General features: G+C 33.9%; 3 protein-coding genes and 1 pseudogene across 3 annotated transcripts; 2 read left to right on the top strand and 2 right to left on the bottom strand.

Annotated features, from left to right (window-relative positions):
- Positions 1-939: 939 nt before the first annotated feature.
- LOC123907570 lies at positions 940-9,478 on the top strand (annotated as a pseudogene).
- A 1,627-nt stretch (positions 9,479-11,105) lies between these two features.
- On the bottom strand, positions 11,106-13,455 carry LOC123907572 (ubiquinol oxidase 1, mitochondrial-like). The gene is made up of 4 exons (XM_045957888.1): positions 13,009-13,455; positions 12,513-12,641; positions 11,624-12,112; positions 11,106-11,475 (listed from the first exon to the last, which is right to left on the bottom strand). Exons 1-4 carry the CDS (start codon positions 13,327-13,329, stop codon positions 11,416-11,418), a joined length of 999 nt encoding a protein of 332 aa, XP_045813844.1. The 5' UTR covers positions 13,330-13,455; the 3' UTR covers positions 11,106-11,415.
- Positions 13,456-16,228: 2,773 nt separating this feature from the next.
- Positions 16,229-17,146, bottom strand: LOC123904267. Its single transcript, XM_045953952.1, has one exon. It carries the CDS (start codon positions 17,144-17,146, stop codon positions 16,229-16,231), a length of 918 nt encoding a protein of 305 aa, XP_045809908.1.
- Positions 17,147-19,003: 1,857 nt separating this feature from the next.
- On the top strand, positions 19,004-23,087 carry LOC123907571 (urea-proton symporter DUR3). The gene is made up of 9 exons (XM_045957886.1): positions 19,004-19,341; positions 19,866-19,973; positions 20,051-20,146; positions 20,396-20,478; positions 20,644-20,864; positions 20,970-21,232; positions 21,395-21,633; positions 21,820-22,469; positions 22,615-23,087. The coding sequence occupies exons 1-9, from the start codon at positions 19,156-19,158 to the stop codon at positions 22,908-22,910; spliced, it is 2,142 nt and encodes a 713-aa protein (XP_045813842.1). The 5' UTR covers positions 19,004-19,155; the 3' UTR covers positions 22,911-23,087.
- Positions 23,088-24,438: the final 1,351 nt, after the last annotated feature.

The raw sequence follows: 24,438 nt of genomic DNA on the forward strand, positions 1-24,438 counted from the left end.
TAGGTAACAATTTAGTCGTTTATCTTTTTTTTTTTTTTTTTTTTCCAGGTTATTTTAGTCACATTTTCATATTTGGATATGAATTTTAAGCTTCAAATCTACGATTTTCTTTCTTTGCGCGCTCTCAATTATAAATATATGCTACACCCTAAAAGAAACTATAGATTTGAAGTTTAAAAACCATATGCAAACATGGAAAAAGATGGAAAAGGAAGTAAAACAACATGAAAAAATATAAAGGACTAAATTAAGCTAAATTGGGATTACCAGACTAATCTTGCCATTTTTTTTTTATACTAACTCTGCACGTATCAATAAAATTAATTAATTTATGTCTCTGGAATTTATATTTAAAGTCCTCCTGCCAAAGAAAATAATAATGCAAAGAATGTCATTTTTTGTTATGATTTATCAGGTAAATTGGTAATTAATTGTACCCAAAAAAAATTGGTAGTTAATTTAGCTCAAGTGACAGTTATGATCCAACAGTATGGTGAGATGGTGCATTGGTACGTGTAGGAAAAGTTGCAATGACTTTTAAATTGTAATAGACTTCTAAAAAACTACAATATTTATAGTTTTTATTTTTTTATTATTTTTTTTATGGTGACGATGGGTTTATCCATTCCTTAAAAAATTATTTATGACTCATTCATCAGATAGAGTTTGAGTAATCTGCTTCATTTTAAAAATTTGAAAATGCAATCTGTTTTCATCAAGATGTGAAAAGGGAAATTGTATGTGTTCCTTAATAATTGCATAAACTATGTTTGATGAATAAGACGCAATTTTTAAAGTAGTAGGTAAATGACTCATCAATCATCATGAAAAAAACGCAAGTTATTTTATTCTAATTTCTTGACTGAAATAACATTTTTTTGTAATAAAATAATTTTCTTATGTTGAAATAAACTTAAGTCATGTTTTAAGAATGAATAAAGAACTTATATATCAGGCCTTCCAACCAAGCTGGCTCACACTCGAAATTTCTCTAAATTCACGATCATGATTTTTTTTTTTTTTTTTTAGTTTGCATGTCTATTAATTGTGTTTAAGCTATTTTTGACTTGTAGAAGAAAGAGATTTATTGAGAAGTTTATATCCAAAATGGCTAATTATGAACGACAAGTCACTAGTGGTAGTAGTGATGTGAGAAAAGGGAATATGATTTTTGAGGCTATTTTGGATGATGGAGTGTTTCGATTTGATTGTTCTGTTGATGATAGAGATGCAGCATATCCTAGTGTTTCTTTTGTGAATAGTAAGGATAGAGAGACTCCCATCACTAGTACTCATAAGGATCCTTTGTATAATCCTACTTTTGAGTGTCTTCATGAGCAGCAGGTTGTTCAACTTGAGGTCAGTTGCTTGCTTTCAACTTTTGATTGGTATCTTATAAATGTTAGTTACCTTTTAGCTAAGGCATCTGTTTGGATAAACAACTTAATTAAGCATTTATAGGCTATAGCATAAAAGCTTATCATGTACTATGTATAAATTATTTCTATAACAAAAGAAAGATAAAATGAAGTCAGACTGTTTTCTTATAAACATAAGCTTGTTTTCATAAGCTATCCTGGAGAGCTCGTGGAAATAAGATAGCTTATGGACATATCATGTCATAAGTTGTTTCCATAAGCTCAACCAAACAGTCTCAAAAGTGATCATGATGCTTATACTATTACACCTTACAAATTTGCCTTCAAAAGTTGATTGAATTTGTTTTCCAACCAGCTGCCAATAGGCACCTCCCTCTATGGAACCGGAGAAGTTAGTGGACAACTTGAGAGGACAGGCAAAAGAGTAAGTCAGCTATATGGAATTTTTTAGTTTCAACCATATTTTCTTATTATCTATGTACTCATCAATTATAATTTGATTTTTAGGTTTTCACATGGAACACTGATGCATGGGGTTATGATCCTGGAACTTCATCCTTATACCAATCACATCCGTGGGTGTTAGCTGTTCTTCCAAATGGCGACACCCTAGGAATTCTTGCTGACACTACAAGGCGCTGTGAGGTGCTGTTACATTTAGGTTTCTGTCATTTATTGAGGTTAACCTAAACATATCACATATGCGCTTTGATAATGATATAACGATCTGTTGTACTTTCTTTTGCTGTGCTCATGAACAGATAGATCTGACGAAAGAATCAACAATACGTTTCATTGCTCCATCCTCATATCCTGTCATTACATTTGGTCCTTTTGCTTCACCTACGGAAGTTTTGATATCTCTATCAAAAGCAATTGGTAATTTTATAAACAAAGACTACAATTATAAAATGATATAGCTTCACATTATGCACTTTTTCTTTGTTTGGGAAAACTGAAGTCCGTCTTTGGTTAGTGAATGTAGTTGACCCACACGAAATCAGGATTCAGACGATACGCATTTTAATATGTTGCATGCGTACACAAACGTTCATACTATACTAATATGTAATATAGTATGCTTTTATTAAACTAGAAGCTAATATAATACAAGTTTGAAAATAAAGACACCATTGTTGATATATTGTACTTATTTATATAAAACTCAAATCGAGAAAGCATTCAATGAGCTATGGGTGTATTATTATCTTCTATTGTCTGAGCATGCAATAAGATTCAGGATATTTTACGATAACGTTCAAGAAAAGGCCAATTTTGAGTTATTCTTTTTATCATCAGGAACTGTGTTTATGCCCGCTAAGTGGTCGCTGGGCTATCAACAATGCCGTTGGAGCTATTTATCTGCTCAGAGAGTTCAAGAGGTACTTCGTGCTACTCCCACTCTCTCTCAATAGTGATGAGCCAGGGATTATTAACATTTGTATATGTAAAAAAGCTTGAGCCTGAGATGCTGAATATGACAAGTATTCCAAGTTTGGATATCCTACATTCCAATGGGAAGAAATGTCATTTTAAAACTCAACTAACTATAACTTATGACTTCCATCTTATTCTTCTACTTCAATTTTTTTTTAAACTCATTTAAAAGCATTCCTAGGAATATTGATTATTACCAAACATACTATCCCTTGAAACAAACACCCCTTGGGTTCTGAAATTCTGATGCACGTCATACCAGGTATAATAAATGCATATATGTATTGTTGACTTGACACTCAAATATTCATTGCCGTCATCTTTTAGTTCTGTAAATTCTGACTGTCTATTGCATTGCTTGTTAGTTTTGCAAAAGATTGCTTTATATTTTATTTACCTGTTAACAATTTAACATTTTCAGGTTGCAAAAGCATTTCGGGAAAAGGACATACCTTGTGATGTGATATGGATGGATATTGATTACATGGATGGTTTTCGTTGTTTTACATTTGACAAGGCATGTTTTTCCTCCACAATCAGTAATCAATTTATAGTGCCATTGTTTTGATTTTCACTTAAGGTCTTTTTACTCGTGCACGTGAATTGTTCAAACGAGTCTGCAACGCATAAGTTAAAGTGTTGTATTGCGAAGTTTGATTTTGGTGCTTAGCATTAGATATCCAACCTGCACTTATAATTTGGAAAATGCTAAGTTAAACATTTGGTTTGGGCTGGCTGGCCATTTTTAACGTCTATAATAATAATTTTTTTCCTAGAAAAGTAAGTACTGTGATATCTTTCAGGAGCATTTTAGGGATCCCAGGTCTTTGGCAGAAGGTCTCCATTCTAGTGGTTTCAAATGTATTTGGATGCTTGATCCTGGGATCAAGCAGGAAAAGGGTTATTTTGCATATGACAGTGGTTCTGAAAATGATGTTTGGGTCCAAAAGGAAGATGAAACACCTTTTGTTGGTAAGTTTGCTTTGTACATTAATAATAAAAAGTTCTTCTTTACAAAATAAAAGCTGTTCTTCAACAAAAAAAATGATTTTTTTTTAAGCAAAAAAAAAAAAACTGATTTAAAACCAGTCTTTTCAAAAATAAACTGGTTTTAATAAAAAAAACCGGTTTAAAACAAGTTATCTGAAACTAAACTGGTTTAAAATATAAACCAGTTTTAAACCGGTTCTAAACTGAACTGAAACTAGTTTTAGAAGTAAACTGGTTATTATAAAAAGTTGTTTCAGTTACTGAACCGAACCATATAAGTGGTTCAGTTCAGTGCAGTTCATGAACCATGAACACCCCTATTAATAATTCGTCACTTTATGTCCTTTATTTGGTGATGCATTGAGCGCATATATTTATTCTCAGGGGACGTTTGGCCTGGACCTTGTGTCTTCCCTGACTATACACAGTCCAAAGTTCGTGCATGGTGGGCAAATTTAGTAAAAGACTTTGCTTCCAATGGCGTTGATGGTATATGGAATGATATGAACGAACCAGCTGTCTTTAAGGTAATTATAATCTCGCTATTTTCTTTCTCTGAATATGAAACAAAATATGTACCAAGTGTCACTATTTGAGACTCTTGATATTTCTAATTCAACCTTTTTAAATCCCTTTCTTTTCCAGTCTGTAACGAAAACAATGCCTGCAGAGAGCAACATTCATAGAGGAGATGGTGAACTTGGAGGTTGTCAGAATCATTCTTTCTATCATAATGTAATATTCTTTTGCCCTTTATGAATTTATAGGTGTTGAGTTATTTAATGCCTTATCCTGTAGTGTGGTGCGCTCTGGACTTTTATTTTTTATTATGACTTTTCACTTTAGGTGTATGGTCTGCTGATGGCAAGATCAACCTATGAAGGCATGAAGCTGGCTAATGAAAATAAGCGTCCTTTTGTATGGAAGCCAAAGGTATGCTGCAACATGGACCGGAGATAATCTTTCAACCTGGGAGCATCTTCATATGAGTATCTCCATGGTACTTCAGCTGGTAAGGATCTTCGGACCTGCTGCATTAGATAATGTCATGGACTAAATTGAGTATCCTCATAAAACAAGATGGCTGCAACTAGCAGTTACAAAAAGCTGCATTAGATAATGTCATGGACTAAATTGACTATCGTTTACAAATTTTCTTGGAGTTGTGGTTATGCTTTATTCTTTATGACACTATTGACACTGGATCTTATTGCTAGTTTCCTTTTTAGAACTATATGCACCGAGAGTTAGATTGTTTTCTTCTTCTTCAAGGAATATTTATTTTCACATATGATTTTCATAATTTTTAGAAATGTACTTCAGTTCTAGAAGAATTAAAATGTCATTCTCTTGTTATGATCTAGCATTCATAATTTGGTTTCCATGTGTTCAGGGACTCAGTGGTCAGCCACTTTCAGGTCCTGATATTGGTGGATTTGCTGGAAATGCAACACCAAGGCTTTTTGGAAGGTGGATGGGTGTAGGTTCTTTGTTTCCCTTTTGCCGAGGGCATTCTGAATATGGAAGCACTGACCATGAACCTTGGTCCTTTGGGGAAGAGGTTGGATCTACTTTATCATGCATAAAATCAATCACTATAATGGTTTCCAACCTGTCATATATATTGGACATTTGTATAAATTCCAAGATGAAATTGTATGTCCTTATATATCTCTTAGAGTTTTGTGTTGGGCATAACTCATCTCTACAAAACTGGTTTGTAAGGTGAGGTTTGCGCTCACTTATAAACCCATGTTCAGGCCATCGCTCACTTTAAGGCTTTATGAATCGTTTTTCCTCATTTATCGAAATGTTTGTTCTGTAATTTCAAATTACCTATATGCTAAAAATGTGCATCACTAATTCAGCTCTAATTTTTAGTGTGAAGAAGTTTGCCGATTGGCATTGAAGAGGCGCTACCGCCTTATCCCCCTTATCTACACACTTTTTTATTTTGCACATACGAGGGGAACTCCAGTGGCAACCCCTACTTTCTTTGCTGGTGGGTTCTTGTTCTGTTGATTACTTCTTTTAATTAATGATATTTGAACTTTCTTCTTATACATCATGAACTTTTGTTTTTTGCTTTTGCAGATCCAAAAGATCCTAGTTTGAGGAAACTTGAAAATTCGTTTTTGCTCGGTCCAATTTTAGTGTATGCAAGGTTATAAAACTTCCTTACTCTGACTATATTGGCTCGTAGTTTCTCCCGACACTCCCCTAGACTCCCCAACTATTTCCAAACTTGTGGTTAGGGATCAATTGAGATTTGAATATGCTGAAACTTCTAAAACTGAAATTTAAGTCTGATCTGAAGTCTGAATTGCATAATTCAAATCTTAATACAATTCTACACTAAAGTCAAGCTTTTTTATAGGCATATTCTGCTAGTTTCTGCCATTTTTTTTATTTTTTTTGTATTTAAAGATGAAATGTCTTATCTGACATTGTCCATTTGGCATTATAGAGGCAAATATAAAAAATGGAAGAGTAGTGTTTTCTCTCATATATGATTTAATCGTACAATTTGTGCTGATTTAATATTTTGATGTCTTATATGTCTCTTGCTCAGTACCACATGCAATCAGGGATTGGATAAGTTGAAAATTACTCTACCAAAGGGGATATGGTTGGGTTTTGATTTCGGTGATGCACATCCAGTAATTTTTTGCTTCTCATTTTGTTGGTGTTTTATTTTAGTAGTACTGTTTTTTGACAGACAGAAAAAAAAATACTTATTTTATTTTTTACTTTGTTTGGGGCATGCCAGGATTTGCCTGGTTTATATTTAAAAGGTGGCTCAATTATTCCTGTCGGCCTCCCTCTTCAGCATGTTGGAGAGGCTAATCCATCAGATGATTTGACACTTCTCGTTGCTTTAGATGAATCTGGTAAGTCCGTGCATTAAATTTGACTTGGCATGTTTGAATAGGATAAGTTGATGACTGATATTTTAATAAGGAATTTAAGATTTAAATCATTGACAGGTAAAGCTGAAGGTTTTCTATTTGAGGACGATGGCGATGGATATGAATTCACTAAAGGAACTTATTTATTAACACATTATGTGGCTGAACTTCAATCGTCGATTGTTACCGTGAGTGTGCATAAAACTGAAGGATCGTGGAAAAGACCTAAGCGCCGCCTCCACATTCGAGTATTACTAGGTGGAGGTGCAACGGTATGTTATTTCTGATAAGAAATTACGGAGAAGATGAAACTTGTGTACAGATGAAATTGTAAAATATTGTGCCTGGTTTATTCATTAATCTCTCTTTTATGAAATTCATTGATCGTAACATCTATACATTTTGTTTTGTAAACAGCTTGATACATGGGGAGTGGATGGGGAAGTTCTGCATATAAATTGGCCTTCAGAAGAAGAGGCCTCGAAGCTGGTATCTACTAGTGAGAAGCAATACAATGAACGTTTGGGTATGTGCTTGTTCAAATCGCTAGCTGGTTAACTTATATTATCGTTTATACGTAATATATGCTTATGTTACATATAAGTTCTCATTTTCTTCACCTTTCTTTTATCTTCCGATCTACATTCTATTCTGTGGTATAGACATAGTGTTTTCTAGTTTATCTTTTGAAAATAAGCCTGTTTTTGAACGATATAATATGAAATTTATCAAAGGTTCTTCTTGGATTGGATATCCACATTGCTATTTCTGTGATTATACTATCGATATTTTTACAGTTCATATGAGTTTTTCCCTCTCTTGAGAATCAAGATTCATTGTATGGGATTTAGTTCACCTGCACTCTCTCCATGGGCAGAGTGGAGCTTAAGCACTGGTAGTATGCTGCATATTATGTTACATTTTACTTCTGAATTGTATCTAGTGCATGTAAGTATCAAAACAAACAATGCCAAATCTGTATCAAATTGTGCTCCTACTTTTTGAATGCGTCGCAGAAAAAGCAATTCAAATTCCTGATTTAGAAGACGAAATTTCTGGACCCAAGGCTATGGAACTTTCAAGAACTCCCATTGAACTGAAAAGTAGTGAGTGGCTTCTTAAAGTTGTTCCCTGGATTGGGGGTAGAATCATTTCCATGAGACACTTTCCTTCAGGTAAATTGATTATCCATTAGCACTTATTTACTTATTTAGTTAGAAAAGAATTTGAAAATGTACATGAAATTCCTTTTTTGTAGACAATATAGTTATCAGATCCATAAATTGTAGACTTGGCGACTTAGTCCAGACTCGCTGTAACAATAAATGGATGTATTTTTCCATATGCTGCATGGAAGAAATGAATTATATTTTTTATATAATAGTCATTTTATTATTCATAACAATAAACTATGTCTTCAGGAACACAGTGGCTCCATGGCAGGGTTGAAATCAGTGGATATGAAGAGTACAGTGGTACAGAACATCGTTCTGCTGGGTGTTCTGAGGAATATTCTATAATCAAGTAAGTTTCCCTTGGACTTCATGGCTTCATTGTATCAAAATTACTGTTGAAGAGCCACCAAAGGCCACTTTAATCCTTGTATATACCCTTTATTTATCATGTTCTTGCTTCAGCCTTTCCCATCTTACATTTTGGTATTCAACATGTCCCCTTTTCGGCAAACTTCTTTTCCCTTGCAGTCGAGAACTTGAGCATGATGGAGAGGAGGAATCTGTGGTATTAGAGGGTGATATTGGTGGAGGATTGGTTCTTCAACGGAAGATATATTTTCCAAAGAACGCTACCAACATCATCCAAATAAACTCTAGCATAATTGCACGCAGCGTCGGACCTGGTTCAGGAGGGTTCTCAAGGTTTGATTTGAAACATTTTTTGTACACCAATAATAATAGCATTATATCTCATTTATGATAATTGTTGAAGTTATAGGCTTTTAACATTCTTAGTGGCTAAAGCAATTCTTAATATATCCCTGTTATCTGTTATTTCCTCTACTAAAAATGCTTTGACTCTTGCTGATTCAGATGCTGTTTTCTACTATGCATTCTTATATATTCTGCAGGTTGGTCTGTTTAAGAATTCACCCAACATTCCATCTTTTGCACCCATCAGAGTCTCTTGTCTCATTTAATTCAATTGATGGATCGACACATGAAGTCTTTCCAGATGGTGGGGAGCAAATCTTTGAAGGACGCCTTATTCCTAATGGTAATGGTTATTTTATCATTTCCCTTGAATAATAATCAATAATATCAGACTTTAAGACCAGGGTACTTGTCGGTGTATGTTCTTTATAAAATTTTCATTATAATTTCATTTCAGGTGAATGGAGGCTCGTAGATAAATATCTTGGCTTGGCACTGGTCAATCGATTTAATGTTACCGAGGTATTGAAGTGTCTTGTTCACTGGGATTTTGGTACTGTCAACCTGGAGCTTTGGTCGGAGAACAGACCTGTCTCACAGCAATCTCCTATTCGGATTTCTCATCAGTATGAGGTGATCCGAATTCGTTAGTTAATTTAGTTGATCACCACAAGGTATATATAAAAACTATGTATCTAATCAGTTCACCTGTGTTTGGTTGGACTTTGATCATTAAATAAAATGGATGGAGTTATGGAGGATGAATGATAATAGCAAATATGAACTCAGAATTCAGAAGCCTATAGAGTAGTGTTGTATTTGTTCTTTCAAAAGCACTACTATTTTATTTATGAAGCTTTTTCATTGAATTCTTTTTCATTGAATTCTTCCTAAACTGTAACGTGCTCTTCTCATCATTGCAGATGAAGATCAACACAAATTCTTGTCAAATTTTATATGCGCAACACGATTGCTTTTAAAATGCGTCTCTCAGTTTTCTTTGAGTCGAATTTCCTCATCTTGTGATACTTGTGTTGCAGTCATTCTTTGACCTTCATCAAATGATTCACATGATTTCCGTTGACAAACAAATTTTCAACCTCCATCCATAAATACTCATTTGTCATATAACTCGCCTTGCACAATTACTCCTCTTGTGTGGCCTATGCCGTGCTTAAACAACTACTTCGTCATGTAACTCACATCATCTAGACAAATTACTTTGTCATGCAGTTCCCAGTCCTTGCCTCTCATCTCTCACATAAATCATATAACGAGTTCTTTGAATAAAGATTAAATTCAGAAAGGGCATACATCTCCTTGGTATATGAGCAATTTCACACTGCTCAAACACTTAAAACTTGCAATAACTACGCCTCCAAGAACCAAAATATGTGCAACCAACAAAGGGTATAAAATACAGGGCTAGAGTTCGAACTTCATGAGAAAAGACAGATAAAAAAGAAATTATAAAGGAGATGAGTAGGGCAAACCCTCACTGTGACGATGTTTCCCTTAAGCGATGATTGGTAGAGCTTCCCTTAGGTGGGAAAGAACGACGAGGGTGCAATTTTCTTTGTAGTAACTTATTCTGCTACACTGCTTCCAGACAATGATAAATGATATGTAGGGTGGAAAAGGATGAGAATTTATTCCCTCGTGTTAAGGAATTGTCAAGAGTACTGAGAGTGAAACATTCTCTTCTGTTTATATTATGTTTTAAACGCTCCGATAATGCTTGCTTGATTAAGAACATGACATATGCTTTGTTTTTTAATTGAAAATAAACAAAAATTGTGTAGTTTCAGATGATGTTTTCCCATTAGGTTTACTTCAGATGACATTTTCCGAAAAATCACAACATACTTACTTTATGCTTATCTGAACATTTTTACATCAACAGATTATAAAAGATTTTGCAATAATATTTCAAAATAAACTTAGCAATTCACCTCAATAGAAACCTAAAGAATCAATGACTAGATTAAACTGCCTACATTAATGAAACATATAGAAGTGAAAAACAATAGGAACAAGCAGGAAAGTAGCAGCACCTAGCAACATAATGGTTAAAGAACTATCTCTTTTTGAACTGCATCAAGTTCTTCCAAAGAGAAGATTCCCCCACCTCAACAATGTGATAACTCTGATCTGATCCCATCAGCAGAGATATTTTTTCATCATTTTCCCTTCCCTTTGCCTATTTTACAGATATTACTTGGCAAAGCTACCCTTGATTGTAGCTCCTTGAGTTTCACCATTATTGTCTTTATTCACAATTCATAGAATCAAGAAGGATATATAGAAAAAAATTCTGTAAATTCCTCAAAACATATCCTCATATTGGTTCCACATTTTTGCTTGCCAAGATATTAACTAAAAGATTTCAACTTCACCAATTCATTCTACTCATTGATCTCCTTAAAGGTGAAATCCAATTCTTCTCTTAAAATAAAACAGTAGCAGCACATCTCTAATAGTAGTTATGTACAATAAAAAAGTAATGGAAGTTTTGGTCAAATATAAAAATATGTCAAAGGAATCATTAAGAAAAATTCACCATGGAGCTCTCAGAAATATCATATAGTATAACTCCACTTGCACAACAGTGTACAGTGGAATTACAAATACTCTCATGACTTCAAAACAAATGAAGATTCCACCCTGTTTTTTTACATTGGCATCATTAGACAAACCAATAAAACAACTAATACTACTAGTCACCAGCAATTTTATTCTTTTTTGTTTATAGCCAAAATGACTTCAGAATTTGAGTCTGAAAACTTTGACTGTTGACCAACAAATTGGACTCTAGTGATAACCAATTGGAGCAGCAGCCTCTCTTAACTCTCTTCCTTGGTAATGGATATCCTGCAATTCATTTCATTACAATACAATCAGTATTCTTGAATCCAATTCAACATAATCACATGAAGTGTGTTCTTTAATACACCCTTAATCATAATAATAAAACTCAACTTCTTTTGAAAAATTGAGAGGATAAAGAAAGACAACTTACTGATGCAAAGTGGTTGACATCGCGATGATGTGCTTCATCAGCTCTGACAACCATAACAACATCCCTTAAAGTAGAGTTTGGGGGAAGCTGCCAATAGTCAATAGCAATGGCTGGAGCAGGAACATTTTCTATATTGCCTTTATCAAGCTCCTTAAGAAACTCAGTGTATGAGTGAATAGCTTCTTCCTCAAGGTAGCCAACCATACGGTGTGCAAATTTGGGGGAGAGCAAATAGCCTAAGAAATAAGCATTGAAGAAAACACCTTGGACAGTAATGACAAGAGCACGCTCATACCATCTCGGTTTTGCTACTTCCATAAAAGTCATTAGGTGCATCCTCTCGTTCTCTGCTTCTTCTAGCAATGCTTTGATCCATCCACCACTGTGCTCAAATCGGCGCAATGATTTGCAGTGAAGTAGCATTCCTCCCACCATGCCAGGAACAGCTGCTACTGTCTCGAGCATCATTGCTCGGCATCCATACCTTCTCTGTTTCAATTTCATACAACATGATTTAACGCGGAGTAGACTCATATAAACGTGTAAAATTCTCTTAAGTGTTAACTTTTATTTATTCACAATACTCTAATTTTTAAGATAACCTTACACAAATGTTAGTAAATAAAATAAGCTTTGAACATAAATTTATAGGATAGTAAACAAATCAAGGGCAGCAGAACACATTACAATAAAATTCAATTAAGCAACTCTCATATGAAATGATTTCTCATAGTTTAAGTAATTTTTTATTTTAAAATAAAAAGTGTTAAGATTAAGTGCTAATTAACATTGTCTATAGTTTGATCACCATCCCTATAAAAACATGTAACAAAAATCCATAATTTAATAAAGTCTTAAGATCTTGAAATTAAGGAGAACAGAACAGTACCTGGAAAAAGATATCAGTTGGGTACCTAAGACTCTTAACAGTCCAATAAGCCAGCTTGTCCAGAAAAGTTGTTGGTTTGTGATGTTTAGTCAGATCAATAGTAACATCTGCTTTGTATGTCTCCCATGGCTGCACTCACAATTAAAATCCACAACATCACAATCATAATCCATGAAACAATGACACAGACACGGACACAAGACAGGAACACATCCACAATGGTAAATATTTGGAAAAAAAAGAATTAATCGAATATAATCACATGTGTCAGACACCAGACACACCTTCCATAAAATGCAATAACACAGACATGGACACAACACTGACGCATCCACATTGCTAAAAATTTGAAAAAACAAATGGATCGAAATCACATATATCAGACACCAGACACGCCTTCCATCAGAAGTGTCAGTACCACCACAGAGATCATAATCAAAGTTTTTCTCAAAAATAAAAAAAAACAATAGACATATAAATGTAACATAATACATACCCTAAAGCAATTCCACGTCCATTCAGTACCATCTTGTTTTGTGATCTTAGAAGGCTGAATACCCCAATAACTCATAATACCTTTTTCATCTTTGTTACCACCGGCACCAGCACCACCAGTACTACCCTTTGAAGGAGGAGTCTTGTCCTCTTTCTGATCTGACAGATTAGGAGCAAAAGTACTTCCATTCCTGACAAGAGAAGTTCCTCTAACCAAAGAACCCCATTTGTTAGGAACAGTTTCAGCACCTAACAAGCCTTTCTTTGCCAAAAACATTGCAGTGTTGTTCATAGCACCTTGTTGTCTCATCATCATCATCATGGATTGAAAAAGATGAAACCCAGATAGAAAGAAAGAATGTGTGTTACTTCTTGTTTAGCAAGAAAATTGGAGAGAGAATGGTTTTTGGTTTTGTTGTAGTAGTTGTCTTGTGCAGAACGAAAGGGTTTAAAGAGGGTCTATTTATATTTATAGTTTTTTTTTAATAATATTATTTTATGATTCTATTTATTTTTTTGGTAGATATTTTATGATTCTTTTTACCAATTATGATTCTATTAACGTTATGATTTACGTCTCCTGGTTGGCATCTTAAGCTGTCAATGTTAAATTACCATTCAATTTTTTTTTTTTTTAATTTTACTTTTTACAATTATACTTAAATATTAAATAAATCTATATTTATATTGAATTTAATAAAATTGTTTTACTGAGGTTGACTCAGTAAATTTAATATTCATGCATCTGTTATTTAATATGGACTCTTAATGCACATTCTTACGCATCCAATATTATTGGACTTGACGCATGTAAATAGTGGATGGTCGAATAACAGGTAGTTCAACAAGTCTTAAAAGAGATGCTGATACTATTTTAAAATTTTAGATTGAATCTGACTCAATATTACAAAATCAACTTGTAAAATGACTCTTTATAATCTTTGGTTAAATCTTATCTTTAATCAATATGAGACTTGCTTTTTTTTCATACAGTCTCTCGTGCTTAACACAATTATGGGGCTTATATTGCGTCAAGAAAAAACTATATTATATACTTCGTATATAATAAATTAATTTTATATTTTGTCAATTAAAATATCAGGAGGACAACCAGAAGATTAAGATAAAAATATAACAAATGAATCAAAATTGTATACTACCTCTTGATATATTTATTTACTTACTCTTTTTATTTTTTTTAAACAACTTACCTTTTTTTAATTTAATTTCATGCAATCTTGAATTTTAAATTTATAAATTGTGTGTACGATATTTGAATAGCCTTATAGTATGTCGTACCGATGAGATATTTGGTACTTCATAACAGCCATAATTGATGATTAATTAATTACTTTTTTGACTCAAATATTAAGTAATTAGTATGAAAATAAAATATGCTTTTATTATTACTTGGAGAGCAAGTTGGTTGGATTTTCGTGTTGAACAAGCCAAGACCTCATCTGTTCCACATTCACAGGACGCTTGAGAGAATAATCGAAAGTTCTAAACCGACTTTAGAAATAATGTGGTGGATATTATAAATACGTAGTACACTTATTCTCATTTTTCATTAATGAAAAATACGTAGTACGCTTTCTTTTTTATGCTCGTACACTTTTGTTTTCTTTGACTAAAAATACGTAGTGCAGTTTAAAAAAAATAAATAAATAATAGAAAGATAGTTTTTTATTTTTTTGAAATAAAAAACCGTTTGTCACACTCAATAGGACACACCAACTAACCATAATTGTCAAGAAGACTTTCGATATAAGAAGCCGGTCGAACCGTTCGTCTAACCATCGACTCTGATACCACTACTTGGTCACGATGGGGTAGTCAGGTGATCATCCATATTGGGCTCAGAACAACTCTACAAGTGAGTTGGATACCAACTTTAACACAAAACCTTAAGTCATTGGGTTTATGAGTTCTCTCACTTATAACTTATAAAGTGTTCAACATCCATGTTTCTATCTTTGTACTTGAAATACCAACACTGCAACAACCTCCAACACCTCTTACCTAGAAGAAATATATTAAACTCATGTAGTTTACGAAGCCCCGGACCTCCTTGCTCCTTATCAATATGAATTTTATCCTTTAATCCAATTAATTTTTCTAGATTTTTCACCGTCCCACCCCACAAAAAAGCTTTAAAAATATATTCAATTAAAGAAATGATACATATTAGAGCCTTGAATAAGGAAAAAAGTAAAGTAAAACTGATGACAAAATAGATTTTAGTAAAATCAATCAATCACGCATAGATAAGCGACAATTTTTTCACAGAGACAATTTACAACGGATTTTATCAACCAAAATAAACAAATAAGAATGTCATTTCGCATTACCACCAATCAGAAGACCGGGAAAGAATATAACCTAATTTACAATTGAGCATTGAAGCTACATCTATCATCCATTAGTGAGCTATATTAACACCAAAACCAGTAGATTTTTATGAAAATTGATCAAACTTCATGATCCATCATTTTTACCATTAGATCAAACTTTGGAAATTAGTGCATCATCCTCTTCCTATAAATTTCTTATGCAAAATAATAAAAATAAAATAGGCAGTACACTTGTTTGAGCACTATTATTTTATACATACACATAAAAGGCGAGACCTAGCTAGCTTTTGTGGATAATTTACCCATAAAATTAACAATATCAGTAAATTTGAAAATAGTATCCAACTTAATACAAAGTTCTTCATCAAAAGATAGAGATTTAATCACTGTTACATTCTTGGGTCTAACTTATCATAATTTTCTTTTCTACAACAATAAAGTAAAGTAAAATATATTTTATAAGAGAAGAAAAATAAAGGCGGACGAAGTTCCAAGAGTAGACTAATGGAAGAAGGAACCACCATGACCTTAACAACAAAGTCAACACTTCCTTCGTCACATTCTCCAAAATAAGGAACCACGTACACGAAGCTAATGGTTAAGACCAATGTTTTAAAACCCGGACCGGCGATCGACCCGGCCAAGGCACTGGGTCACTGGTTCACTGGTCGGACCAGTGGGTCACTGGTCGGACCGCATGACAGTTGACCCGGTCTTTAAAATATTCGTGACAAATTTCATAGCTATGAAATTTAGTAAAAAAAAAATTCAATCAATTATTTTTTTGACAAGATCACTAATTCAATACCACTAATATTCTCTTTCAAATATCTTTAAAGGTCAAGTAAATAACAATCATAATTCTTACTACCGAGTTGGAGCAGGACGAAGGATTTCTCTTCCACCTGAATTTTGTCTCATCAAATACAAAGCATAGCCATGGTTATAGATAAATTTGGTAATATTAGTAGCATGTGACACAACGTCACTTACTTCCTCTAATTTTCCCATGTCTTGCAACATCAAATTAATGCAATGTGCTGCACAAGGAGACCAAAACAACTTAGGAAACTCTTTTTCCAATAACCTCCCAGCAGCAACATAATTTGCAGCATTATCTGTCACTATGTGAACAACATTTTCAGGCCCAATATACAAAACCACCTCCCTAAAAAGCTTATACAACATATCCGCTGTTTTTGAAGCATCAGAAGCATCGACAGATTTTAGAAAAACAGTTCCTTTAGGACAATAAACCAAAAAGTTTATAAGAGTACGCCTTTTTCGATAAGTCCACCCATCTGCCATAAGAGTACAACCAGTTTTCTTCCAAATCTGACGAAAGTCCTCTATTGATTTGTTGACATCAGCAACCCATTTGTTTAACAAAGAACCGCGAAAACTATGCATAGTTGGAACTTTATACCCCGGACTCATGCTACAAAGTGCATCAACCATAGGCTGGAAATATGATGAATTGGATGCATTGAATGGCACACAAGCATCAATAAACCATTTTGCAATAGCAAGATCACATTTCTCCACAACTTCTTTACTTTGTAAAACACTTTTCAAGGTAGGTTGTGCTCCGGGAGTTGTTCTAGGCATAAAGTAATTACCGATGCGACTTGTACTCTTTTCCTTTTGGGACGCCGTCATTTGGCTCGGTCTCGGTTGCTCTACATCCATTGCAACTACACCGCCATCTTCATTAGTTGGAACATCACCATTTTTTTCTTCAAACTTTCTTTTCTTGTTTGAGCCTTCCTCAAGATTTTGTTTCATCTGATATTCAACATCTGGAGGTACCTTCGTGCATGGTTCAACTTCGCCTTTTTGTCGAGCCAAGTGTTTTTTGATCCTGTGAATTCCTCCTCCCTTAATAAGTTTGTTACAGTAGATACACATCTTAATAAGTTTTTCATCCTGTTCAATTAGTTTACAATGAGCCCAACCTATATCAGTTTTTTTTCTACTGTTCTGTAATTGAGTTGAATCCTCCTGTTGGTCTTGGGTTACTTGTTCTTGAGAAGATGACATGTCTAATACAATTTAAAAGGAATCAATATAGTTAACAATGGGTTGAAATTTGAAAACACTAATCAGACAAAAACAACAACTAAGAAACTTAAAAGTTAGATATTATATTACTAAGAAACTATGACTAATAATTTCATTATATTACTAATAACAAGGTTAGGGTTTTCTACCAATCAAAAACCTTCAATAATCAATAACAAAATATGAGAAATAAAAAATTTACTAATGACAAAAGGAACTTAGAAAACAAAAGATGAAAAATACCTGATATTCGAGTTTCAAAGATGGTGGTGCTAGAATGGAGGAGGAGAGATTAGGGTTTGAGTGTGATCATCATGAGAAGAAAAAAGGGTTTGCTTTTGCGTAAAACAGAGAAAGAAAAGGAATGAGAAAGTTTTGCGTGAAAAAAAAAAAAGATTTCTTTCTATTTATTTTTTTAAGATTTGCGTGAATAAAAAAAGATTTTTTTTTTTTTTTTAAGAAAAGAACCGGTTCGGTTCACGCACGGGTCGCCCGGTTCACCGGTCTAACCATTGACCCGGCCGGGTCACACCGGTTTTCACCGGTTTTTAAGCAGAACCGTTTCTGCATGTTGACCGACCCAGTCCCCCCACCGGTTCCCGGTCCGACCGGTCCGACCGGCCGGTCCGGGCCGGTTTTTAAAACATTGGTTAAGACATAATGGTTGTATTGGCAATGAACAAAAAGTGATATAAGTGGTTAAGACATAAATTTTAAAGATTGAAATAAAATTATGAAATAAGTACTTTTAATACAAAGTTAGAATGTGAGTTGAATCATCAACAATAAATTTGTCCAACTAATAACAATATTGGACCTCTTAAGTAGATCGTTAGGAGTTTGATTCCTAGTTCTTATGTATCGAAAAAAATTGGTTCAAAGAGAAGAATCTAGCTTATGTGTTTCACAAATTCTCTGACATTATTAAAACTTAAATAATGAATAAGATCTGCTACATAAGTAGCGGATAAGTAAAAAAATATTCAAATTCACTAATATATTAAGATGACTTCACATGTCTCTATAGAACCACCCCGAGGAATTTAAAATAAAAAATTTCATCCACTACTTAAGTAGTCAAACGGGAAACTATCTGCTACCTAAAAGAAAACTATCTCAAAAAAAGTTCCAAAATCCCAAAACTGCAAAATCAACTACGTACACCTTTGCACTTAGTTGGCCAGGTTTTGGTCCTTAAGAATTCAAGTAACCATAACATTTTAAGTCAAAAAAAAAAAAAGTAATCATAACATATCTTAGCAAAAATTAACTATATTAGCTTTATTGTCAATTGGAAAAAATATTAAATAAAATTTATTAAATAACAGTTTAAGAAATATGGTTTTGTTTCAAAAAATAAAATTTTTAAAAAATAAATACTTTTTAAATAAAAATGTAACACTTTAGTATTCGCTTTAGGCCTAAATATATGTTGCTAAGTCGTGTGAATATTCAACGGTTGGACCTTATAAACGGAATCTAGCATGTAGATTCCTTCTATTGTTTATTATTTTTATTATGAGATTCCTTTTAACATTATTAATTAATATTTTTAATAATATTTAGGTAGCTTCTTAGTTTGACTTACTCTACCCAATAGAGATAAGCCTCTTAAAAACAATGATTGATCACTTAGGAAAATAAGGTGTTACTTAGTATGTATTTTAATTTCATTTGATTTGATTAAGATAAGTAATATTATCAAATAACTAAATCAAACAGTTCCTTCTTTCATGGCTTCTTCATCACAGTGTCCACCCTTTGAATTTTCAAGCAAATACTATCATGTGTCTGAAAATGGAGGTGGCTGTGTGAGACAAACAAGTTTCTTTGAAGGCAAACATGTCCTTAATCAAGGAGTTGGATATTCTGTCATTCTTGGTTTTGGTGCTTTCTTTGCTCTCTTCACCTCTTTCTTGGTTAGTACTAATAATCCTTATATCATATATATAAGTTATAGATTATGAGTTAGTTGGATACTGATTGGTTAGCCTATATAAAGACATGATGTAATCATTTTCAATAACTTTTACCATTTTGTATTATTTTAGACTCGTCATTGGTTTGTGGCATAGTACCTGTTTGGATCGACTTATTTGAATTTATCTACTGTCATAAGCACTTGCGAGACTGTTTGGAAGATCTATGAAACGCGTCCATAAGTTGTTCTCAGCTTATTTCTGTAAGCTCTCTAGAATAGTTTGTGAAAACAACTTACAAAAATAGCTTATATATAAGCACTTATACGACAATTGCTTATACTATAATCACTTAATTAAACTGTTTATTGAAACAGGACCTTAGCCACACTTAAAGCACACCATCCCTCCCCAAAAATTTGTTCTGTAGGGGGATCAAACCTTTGTCATGTGTTGCCAACTAAACCATATATTCATTGACTTCCATGTTGAATCTGTTTGATGCAAACATTCTTGTGGAACAGGTATGGCTGGAGAAGAGGTATGTCGGGTCTCGCCACACCTCTGAATGGTTCAATACAGCAGGAAGAAATGTTAAGACAGGACTCATTGCTAGTGTCATTGTGTCTCAGGTGATAAATTCAATACCCTCTTCTTATACTACACATTTATAATATTCTCTTATCTTAACATTGAATTTGTCCTGCAGTGGACTTGGGCTGCTACAATCCTACAAAGCTCTAATGTTGCTTGGGAGTATGGTGTTAGTGGACCTTTCTGGTATGCTAGTGGAGCTACCATCCAGGTATGGAGTTTATATTATGAATTTAATTCATATACACTGTTGGTGTAATGATTTTTTACACTTTCAGTTAACCATAATCGTCATATCATTAAAAAAAAATTGACTTTAATAATAACTACCTCTAAAGTTACATATATGATTGGTTGTGATTTATTGATAGTGCTGTGTATCATATCATAATTATACTCTTACATAATCTTCCTATGAAAATGTAAAGTTGAAATAAGGCTAAGATTTGATAATGATCAGGTAATGTTGTTTGGAGTTATGGCTATAGAGATTAAAAGAAAGGCTCCTTATGCTCATACTGTGTGTGAAATCGTCAAAGCCCGGTATGTTACTTGGTTTACACAGACGTCCAATCATATTTCATTATCATGTCATAGTTCAGACAAGTGTTAAGAAGTAATATTATGATGTCGTAAGATGACGAAATATGATTAAAATGTTACATTTTTTTGTCATTCTAATGTGGTAACAATGTTTGTTTATCTCAGTTGGGGAACTTCAGCACACATTGTATTCCTTTTCTTCTGCTTCATGACAAATATAATTGTAACGGCTATGTTACTTCTCGGTGGTTCTGCGGTTGTGAATGCATTAACCGGAGTCAACATTTATGCTGCTAGTTTTCTAATACCACTTGGAGTAATTGTATATACACTAGCAGGTGGATTAAAGGCCACATTCTTAGCAAGCTATATACATTCTGTCATAGGTAGAGTTTTTATCACTTTTTATCGCGTATAACAGTATTAACATTTTGCTTCATTCATGTATATCTTAGTGTTAAACTGTGTATTTCTTTGTTTTGAATTTTCAGTGCACATTGTTTTGGTCATTTTTGTCTACCTTGTCTATACTTCTAGCAGCGAACTTGGTAGTCCGAGTGTCGTTTACAATCGCTTACTCGAGGTTGCAAGCAAATCAAGAATATGTCAAGATCCTATATCACACCATGGACAATCTTGTGGTCCTGTCAGTGGAAATCATAAAGGCTCTTACCTAACAATGCTTAGTTCAGGTGGCTTAGTTTTTGGAATTATCAACATTGTTGGCAACTTTGGCACAGTGTTTGTTGACAATGTAAGCATGACTTTACAATTTGTTGTTTTCAGTTAGTGAACATCAATGACGGTTAACAGTAAATCACAGTATCGCATTAGATATATATATCAATTTCGTGTATCAACTGTTTAAGTACTTCTTCTATGTTGTCACTATTGATTTTAAATGTGAAATGTTTAGGGATATTGGGTGAGTGCTATTGCAGCAAGGCCTTCATCAACTCATAAGGGATACTTGTTGGGAGGTTTGGTCTGGTTTGCAGTGCCATTTTCTTTGGCTACATCACTTGGTTTGGGAGCACTAGCCCTTGATTTACCTCTAAATGAAAGTGAGGCAGGTCGTGGACTAGTTCCTCCGGCTACTGCTGTAGCTTTGATGGGGAAAGGTGGATCAATTCTTCTTCTTACCATGCTTTTTATGTAAGTTACAATCTTCTTCCTTTTGGAAATACTTTTGTCTACACAATATTGGAACAGCACAAGGATTATTGATAGAGTGAATCATCAATTTAGTCCATGAAATTATAGGTTCGGGTAATTTAGTTATATACTTATTATCAAAGATGGTTATATTTTTCCTGATGATTTTAATATACTTATTATCAGGGCGGTGACTTCAGCTGGTTCATCAGAGCTGATTGCTGTGTCCTCATTATGCACATATGACATCTACCGAACTTACATAAACCCTAATGCAAGTGGAAAGAAAATCCTCAAAGTATCAAGAATGGTTGTCCTAGGCTTTGGATGTTTCATGGGATTGTTAGCAGTTATACTAAACAAAGCAGGAGTTTCTTTAGGATGGATGTACCTTGCAATGGGAGTGTTGATCGGTTCAGCAGTTATTCCTATAGCTTTCATGCTTCTATGGAGAAAAGCAAATGCAATGGGAGCGATTCTCGGAACTGTATTTGGTTGTGTTCTTGGAATAATCACATGGCTATCTGTTACAAAAATAGAGTATGGAAAGATAAACCTTGATACAAGTGGAAGAAATGCACCAATGCTTGCCGGAAATCTTGTTTCTATATTAACCGGAGGAATTGTTCATGCTGTTTGTAGTATGTTATGGCCTCAGAACTATGATTGGAGTAGCACTAAGCAAATCACTGTGGTTGAAAAGGAAAAGACTGATCTACCAGTGGAAGAGTTTAAAGAAGAAAAGTTAATAAGTGCTAAAGTATGGATAGTGAAATGGGGTATTGGTTTCACTGTTTTGATAGTTATACTATGGCCTATTCTTTCCCTCCCTGCAGGTAACTTTTAGTTGCATTGGCACGCGCGCACACATACAGACACACACATATATGTGCAACTTGCAAATATATGATAAATTCTTATGCTATAATTTCAATGTGACAACTTCCAAATTTACACAAGTTTGTTTGTTCATCACCACAGGGGAATTCAGCAAAGGGTACTTCTATTTCTGGGCAGTGATTGCTATAGGATGGGGTACAATAGGTTCTGCTGTGATAATTGCTTTACCAATAATAGAGAGTTGGGATACAATCCAAACTGTGATTCTAGGAATGTTTACAAATGACAGACTCATGGAAAAGGTAGAAGAGTTAAATTTCAAGTTGCATACAATCATACACGCGATTCCAGAAGCAGAGAGACTTTACTTGCAAGAGAAGGAAAAGGCTAAAAAATCAGAAGCCTCAGAACAACAATCTTTTTCACTTCCTATGTAAGATTTTAAATGCATCAAATGCATCAAAATGTGTCTAGACATTGAAATCCTCTTCCTCATCCAATTGTATACTTTGAACATTCTGTAAGTATTTTAAAACAACAAAACTTCACAAACCAAATTAACCAATGTAATAAACTACTTTAAAATAACCAACACATCTATATTTTGATTAAAATTACGTTTGATAAGGTAGAATCAAATTTAATTTTGTTTGCACCAAAACCAAACACATAATGAAGGGTTCTTGAGTTCAAAACATGGAAGAATATTTGAAAAAGGGCTAAAATTAGACACTAAATAAATATGGTAAAAAAAAATTATGTGACATATACATGTTAAGACGACTAAAGAATTCATCAGTGTATCCACCAAAGTGTCTTCTTTTTTTTTGGTCAATAGCCTAGTGGCTATCCAAAGTGTCTTCGAACTACAAAACATCTATAGCAATATTACAACAAAAACATTTCGTGGACACCAATTTTTTAAAACACCAATTTTAAAACACCCGCAACACAAGTTAATTACGTTGAAAAATGTGGTTAAATCAATTGAATAAATGGTTAATTCAATTTATGTTAAAAATTGTGGTTAGTAATAAGTTATAAGCTAGCTTATAGCTGATGGCTGATAGTGTTAAGAAGTCTCACATCGGTTGCGATATGACCTGATTAAGTATTTATAAATTAGAGGCAAGCCTCACTTTACAAGCCGATTTTGTAAGGATGAGTTAGGTCCAATACTCAATTCTAAGATGGTATCAGAGCCTCTCAAAGATCTGTTGGGCCACCCGATATCGGGCCACCTACCATTTATATCCATGTATCAAGCCCAATAGCGCTGAATGCGAGGGGGTGTGTTAAGAAGTCCTACATCGGTTGAGAGAGATGGTCTGACTAAGTTTTTATAAGCAAGAGGCAATCCTCACCTTACAAGGCGGTTTTGTAAGGATGAGTTAGGCCTAAAACTCAATTTTAAGATGGTATCAGAACCTATTCACGATTCATTGGGCCACTTCGTCGGGCCGCCTGCAATCAGGTTTCTGATCGGGCCCTCCACCATTCATATTCGCGCCTCAAGCTCATAGTGCTTGGCGCGAGCGGGGGTATTAAGGTCCCACATCGGTTGCGATATGGCATGACTAAGTGTTTATAAACTATAGGCAAGCCTCACTTTACAAACCGGTTTTGTAAGGATGAGTTAGGCTCAATACTCAATTCTAAGAGATAGCTTATAGCTGAAAAGCTAGTATAATAATATTAAAGTGTTTGGCAAATTTAGTTGTTGTAAGTACAAAAGGACATAAAAGTACATGGTTAGTGAGTAGTTATTATATTTAAAAAAAAATAAGGGTAAAAATGGGAAAATTATAAAACGCTATAAGCTAGTTAGAGAAACTCGTTTCAAACACTTCACATTTTTATCAACAAGTTTATAAGCTAGTCCAATAAGCTATAAGTTAGCTTATTGGACTTACCAAACAGTGCCTTGATTATAATTTGGCTTAATTGCATATTTAATTTACGTTT

This window comes from Trifolium pratense, linkage group LG2 (genome assembly GCF_020283565.1).
Source record: "Trifolium pratense cultivar HEN17-A07 linkage group LG2, ARS_RC_1.1, whole genome shotgun sequence".
NCBI classification, from domain to species: domain Eukaryota; kingdom Viridiplantae; phylum Streptophyta; class Magnoliopsida; order Fabales; family Fabaceae; genus Trifolium; species Trifolium pratense.